The sequence below is a fragment of the Uloborus diversus genome, chromosome 1 (genome assembly GCF_026930045.1).
Source record: "Uloborus diversus isolate 005 chromosome 1, Udiv.v.3.1, whole genome shotgun sequence".
Taxonomy (NCBI): domain Eukaryota; kingdom Metazoa; phylum Arthropoda; class Arachnida; order Araneae; family Uloboridae; genus Uloborus; species Uloborus diversus.
Window position 1 is genome coordinate 205,675,058 of NC_072731.1, and position 6,576 is coordinate 205,681,633.

The 6,576-nt window shown below is 36.2% G+C and overlaps 2 protein-coding genes across 2 annotated transcripts; both read left to right on the forward strand.

Moving 5' to 3' along the window:
* Positions 1-312: 312 nt before the first annotated feature.
* LOC129218282 (uncharacterized) lies at positions 313-945 on the forward strand. The gene has a single exon (XM_054852520.1). The coding sequence runs from the start codon at positions 313-315 to the stop codon at positions 943-945; it is 633 nt and encodes a 210-aa protein (XP_054708495.1).
* Positions 946-2,408: 1,463 nt separating this feature from the next.
* LOC129218293 (uncharacterized) lies at positions 2,409-5,513 on the forward strand. Its single transcript, XM_054852530.1, has one exon. The coding sequence runs from the start codon at positions 2,409-2,411 to the stop codon at positions 5,511-5,513; it is 3,105 nt and encodes a 1,034-aa protein (XP_054708505.1).
* The last annotated feature ends 1,063 nt before the right edge of the window (positions 5,514-6,576 follow it).

The following is a 6,576-nucleotide window of genomic DNA, read 5'->3' on the forward strand; positions in this document are numbered from 1 at the left end:
CAAGTGTATGAAATTAATCATAATAAAAGTTATACAGTCCACTTTTGTTGTAGTTCAATGGTTGTGTTGCGTTGCGTTGCAGAGTAGAGCCAACCGCAAGAAACCAGCTAATAGAAAAAGATAATCTTACCTAGAGGTAAGAACATGGTCAGTCGAGCCGGACATTAAAAAGAATGGCTCGTGAAGAAATGTAACGCAAGTTGAAGACGCATGGAGTGAAATAACTTACGCATTACGATTCGAAGCCTTTACATGAAAGGAGGTGAGTAGCAATTTCAAGTTTGAAATTAGTGACTGCTAAATAACCAGAAAATGTCTAAAGACGCGAAGGAAAATGAAATTGAGTTGACACGCGTTAAAGCAAAACGTTCTATCGTAAGAAGAGCAGTGACAAATTACGTAAAGAAAATTGAAGGCAATCTAAAAGAACAAGACGTTAACTTTGAGGAAATATGTGAAAATTTAGAACTGTTAAAGCAAAAAGAGGCTGAATTGAAAGATATTGACTATAAGGTTGAAGCGCTAATTGAAAATCTTGAAGAATTAGATAGCGAGTTAGAAAGTGTTTTTGCGTATAACGAAAAAGTAATACTAATTAAATTTCGTGCTGAGAAAAAACTGAACGAGCAGAAGAAACAAGAGTTAAACGTCTCCAGTTTAAATAGCGCAGATAAAACAAATTACGGAAGTGAAACAATAAAGCTGCCGAAACTTTCCTTGCCCAATTTCAGTGGCAATATTATCGACTGGCTAACGTTTAAAGATCTTTTTAATGCAACAGTAACAAAAAATGAATCTCTATCTGATGCTCAAAAGCTTCAATATTTAAAAACCTCGTTAAAAGGTGATGCTGCGAAAATTGTAAATTCTATTCCAATATCTGATAGTAATTTTAAAATTGCGTATAATTTGTTAGATGAACGATACTCAAATACAAGAGAGTAAACTTTTGCTCACATTAAACGCTTTTTGGATCTTCAAAGCATTCAAAATGAATCCGCTTCTGCTTTGTTGACTTTAGTAGATAATGTCAATGAAATAATTCGTTCATTAGAAACGCTGGGTCAATCGGTTGATAAATTTGGGGATACCTTAATGTTGTATTTAATATTACAAAAATTAGATACTTCCACTAAATTATGGTGGGAACGCCAGTCAAAGAATTCTGAAATTCCGAAACTTAGGGATTTAATAGAGTTTCTAAAAAGTTACGCTAGAACAATAGTAAGGGTTCAGTCGGTAAGGTACAAAAGCCCACAAGTTCTAAAGTTAACGCTTTGGTTGCGGTTTCTGTATGTTCATATTGTAAAGATAATCATTACTTATCAAAGTGTGTAAAATTTCGCAGTCTATCCGTACCGCAAAGATTTGATTTCGTAAAACAAAATAAACTGTGTTTTAATTGCCTCTCTAATGTGCATCTAATTAGAAAATGTAAAAGCGGTAATACTTGTTTCAAATGTGGGAAGAGGCACCACAGTATGTTACATCAAGAAAATGAAAATAGGTCGATACCTAGGTTTCCTTCTGTAAGTGCTAAAGAATTTATTCCTTGTTCAGTAGAAACGAGTTTAGATTTAAATCGGAAAAATGAAGTTACTTCTATAGTATGTGCAAATAATTCATATGGTAATCAATTGGGAACTAGTATGAATAATAGCAATTCATCTGTTCTTTTATGCACTGCTGTAATTAAGATTAGAAATTCTAAAAATGAGTGGATAAGTTGTAAATGTTTGCTGGATACGGGATCAGAAAAAAATTTCATTAGGAAAGAATGTGCCAAGCAATTGGGATTGAAAATTAACCCTGCTCAAATTTCAGTTTCCTGTTTAGGAAGTTATAATACGCTAAGCAATGGAGCAGTCGAGTTAGTATTTTCCTCTCATTTTGGCACTGAATTTAAGATAGTAACCTCCGCTTACGTCATTGATAAAATTTGTGGGGAATTGCCCAATTCAACTACGCCTGTAAAATGTTTTAATGAGTATAAGGATTTATTGTTAGCAGATCCCTCTTATTTTAAGAAAGAAAGCATAGACATTCTATTTGGGGTAAATGTATTTTTTTCGCTTGTAAACGGAGAGGTAATAAAACAGGGTGAAAATCTTCCGTTCGCAGTATGTTCTAGATTAGGGTGGATAATCGCAGGAGCCACAACGCTCAGCTGTTGTGACTTAGAATCTAGGTCTGTTAATAGTTTAAGTGTTACTACAGATGAGCTAGTTAAGTCGTTTTGGGAATTAGAACAAATTCCGTCAACACAATCGCTTACAAGGGAAGAAAGGCTTTGTGAAACGCATTTCTTAGAAAATTATACGCGCAATAAAGAAGGAAGGTATTCTGTTAGACTTCCGTTTAAACCTAATAGAAAACTGTTAGGTAACTCCAAGGCCACCGCATTTAAAATGTTTCATAGTCTAGAAAAAAGACTTCTGAAAATGCCTGACATTTATTTGCAATACAAAAAGTTCATGACAGAGTATCTCGATCTTGGGCATATGGAAATCGACAATACGGTATGCAAAGAAAATGCTCATTATTGTATTCCGCACCATCATGTAATTAATGAGTCTAGTTCCACCACAAAATTAAGAGTTGTTTTTAATGCTAGTGCAAAAACTACATCTGGTGTATCATTAAATGATACGCTTATGAATGGTCCAAAGATGCAGGACGATCTTTTCGCTATTTTATTGAGGTTTAGATGTCATAACATTGCAATTACAAGTGATTTACAAAAAATGTATCGCCAGATAGAGATTCATGATGCAGATAGAGATTTTCAAAAAATTCTGTGGAGGGATGACCCCACTAAACCAATTTCGACTTATAGGTTGTGTACTGTCACGTATGGTACCGCATCTGCTAGCTATTTGGCTACGCGAGTACTTAAACAGCTGGCAATTGATGAGGCAGCGAGATTTCCAAAGGCAGTTGATCTAATCATGCATAATTTTTACGTTGATGACTGCCTGTTTGGCGCTAAAACGCAAGAGGAGGCGATTGATCTTATCCATGAACTGAATGATCTCCTTAGAAGAGGACAATTTAAATTGCACAAGTGGTGTACTAACAATTCGTTTGTGTTGGAAAAACTACGCAAATCAGAGGGCTTGTCTGCATGTTCTTCTAGTACCGCTGATTCTAAATTTATTAAAGTATTGGGATTGAGATGGAACCCAACGCCCGACGACTTTACGTATAACATTCATTTTTCGGATAAGCACAGAGCCTTCCCTACAAAAAGTTCTATTTTGTCTAGTGTGTCAAGCATTTTCGACCCCCTTGGGTGGTTGTCGCCATTTATTATAACTGCAAAAATTTTGATTCAAGATTTGTGGAAATGTCAGTTATCGTGGGATGATCCTGTGCCTCCGGAGCTTAAGGAGCGATGGATTAACTATAGCAACGATATTTCTCAACTTGAACCTGTAACTGTGCCTCGAAGAGTTCTTTTGCACGAAGCGTCTAATATTGAACTGTATTGTTTTTGTGATGCCTCTGAGAAAGCATACGCTGCAGTAATTTACTTAAAATCTTCTGATACGTCCAGTCATCAAGTTAGCTTGTTGACATCGAAGACTCGTGTTTCACCATTGAAAACAATATCGATTCTGCGCCTTGAACTTTGCTCAGCTGTGTTGTTAGTGCATTCACTACAAATCGTTCTTTCGTCATTACATATTCAAATTGATGCAATACACGCCTTCACAGATTGCACAATCGTTTTAGCATGGTTAAGATCTCAGCCGTCACGTTGGCAAATATTTGTTGCTAACCGGGTTTCTGAAATACAAGGGATCCTTCCTATTCAACACTGGCGCTGGATTCCTTCAGACCAAAATCCAGCAGACTGTGCAAGTAGAGGACTTTTACCCTCTGAACTGCTTAAGTTTGAATCATGGTGGTCTGGTCCTCATTGGCTTAAACACGAGGAAATTCCACATGTAGAAGTACCATCGTCAACGGACGCTCTAAAAGAAGAACGAAAAAAGGCTTCGTGTTTATATGGAACATCGTCTGTTGATTTTCCGATAATTGTTAAAGTTTCATCATATGTTAAATTACGCCGCATGATAGCATGGTGCCTACGTTTCATTAAAAATGCTCGATATCCCAAAAATAGAAACATTGGCTATCTGACTAGTGATGAAATGAAAGCTGCAAGAAATATTTTGGTGAAGATAGTTCAAAAGCAAGAGTTTTCCACTGAGTATCTTCATTTGGAGAATAAAAAACCACTTCCTGCCAATAGTAAATTACTTTCCTTAAAGCCATTTATAAATGAAGATGGTGTAATACGTGTTGGTGGTAGACTGGAAAATGCTCCTTTTTCAAATGAAAGAAAACATCCCATTCTCCTGCCAAAGAATCACCACTTAACTACCATTATCATTCGCTCCTATCATGAAACATATTTACATGCGGGTACTATTCTTTTGTTACCTGTTATACGTAAGGAGTTTTGGATAATTAACGCTAAGTCGGCCATTAAAAAGGAAATTTGGAAATGCATTAAGTGTTTCAAACTCAAGGGAAAAACAGCAACCCAGGTGATGGCTGATTTGCCGCGTGCTAGAGTAATGCCATCACGAGTGTTTTCAAAAACCGGTCTAGACTTTGCAGGACCCTTTCTAGTAAAACCGCGATCTGGCCGCGGGGTTAGAACCTTAAAAGTTTACATTTGTATTTTTGTGTGTTTAGCCGTAAAGGCTGTGCACATTGAAATTGTTGGCAACTTATCTGCAGACTGTTTTATAGCTGCACTAAAACGATTTGTGGCGAGACGAGGAAAACCAAGTGAGGTATTTTCGGATTGTGGGTCAAATTTTGTAGCTGCAAATAAAGAATTCAATAGAGTTATTGCACTTCTCCAGAAGGAAGAACCCGTTCATAATTATTTCGCCAACGAGGGAATTAAATGGAACTTTAATCCACCTTCCGCCCCTCATTTTGGAGGAATTTGGGAGGCAGCTGTCAAATCCGCTAAATCTCTCCTAAAACGTACAATAGGAGACCAAAAATTGACTTTGGAAGAATTTTCAACGCTAACGACACAAATTGAATCTTGTTTAAATTCCCGACCGTTGAGCCCTTTGTCAGAGGTCTGGGCATCCGAAATATCTGCTCTTACTCCTGGGCATTTCTTGGTTGGTACATCGCTTTCTTCAATACCAGAAGAAAATCTTCTCAACGAAAAAATTCCCCCTTCTTATCGCTGGAAATTAACTCAACAGATTTTTCAGAGTTTCTGGAAACGATGGTTAAATGAATATGTTTCCGCGTTGCAACAGCGATCCAAATGGGTACGAGAACAACCAAATATTAAAGTAAATGATTTAGTTTTAATTAAAGAGGACAACGTTCCTCCTCTAAGGTGGAGGTTAGGTAGAGTAATGGAAGTTTTCCCTGGTTCGGATCAGAATGTGCGAGTTGTTAACATAAAGACCGATACTGGAATTTTTCGCCGACCAATTCATAAAGTAGCAGTTTTGCCTAATATGGACTGATGAACTTTAGGTGACTGTTACTAATGGATTGGTAAATAATTGTTTTGTAAAAAGGCTTCTTTACATCTGTTTTATTTTGCAAACTTTAATAATGTGTATTTCATATTTGTTGCCAGTAATGTATACTTGATAGTAGTTAGTTCTCAATTGTTTTTTTTTCCATAGTTTATCATATAATTTTTGAAACCATATATGTTTCAACGTGGCCCGGTATGTTAAAGCGCCACCTATGTTTAGTTAAAAACCTCTGGCTGCAACCAATTCAGGGAGTTTAAGGTCAGAGCGGCTGAAAGAATGCTGCTCTCAAGTGTATGAAATTAATCATAATAAAAGTTATACAGTCCACTTTTGTTGTAGTTCAATGGTTGTGTTGTGTTGCGTTGCAGAGTAGAGCCAACCGCAAGAAACCAGCTAATAGAAAAAGATAATCTTACCTAGAGGTAAGAACATGAATATTTTTAGACATAAAAATAATTCGAGCAATGTTCGAAAAGACTTCTGAATATTTGATGTAATCTGCTCAGCGGCGAAACCGTTATTTTGATCAATGACAAAGCATCTAATTTAAATTAATAGAGCTGAAAATTTATTTGTGCAAAGTACTCTTTGATATGGTTAATCCTGTCTCCAATATTTATCATACTTCAAACACTTTGACATTTCCGGCGCGTGGCACCATTGCCGTCATTCAACTCTAATTAGTTTTACAGCTGTTGAAAGGCCGAACACTTTCCGAATGTTTAAATTAAATTTAATTTACGTTCGACGTTCACGCAAATAATTAACACCACTGACTAAGTTCGCGGATAATACTGCAACTAATGATATAGTTTCCCAACTTTTATTTTGGATGTAAGCGTAAATGTGTCTGTGTTTTGAAGTATTTATACTCTTTAAATAAATGTTAGTTAAGATTGAAATAAAAACGCAAGAAACGTTTTCTCTTGAACATTTTCCTTGGTAGAAAAGAAACGAATTTCACAACAACAGCTTGATATTTGAGAGCTTGGACACTCTTTACAATAAGTAGACTGAATGGACATTTTTGCAAAATGTCGAGTTA

What these genes read in the sequence shown, in the direction of transcription:
- LOC129218282 (XM_054852520.1), top strand. Translation starts at nt 313, where the DNA reads ATGTCTAAAGACGCGAAGGAAAATGAAATTGAGTTGACACGCGTTAAA.
- LOC129218293 (XM_054852530.1), top strand. Translation starts at nt 2,409, where the DNA reads ATGTTTCATAGTCTAGAAAAAAGACTTCTGAAAATGCCTGACATTTAT.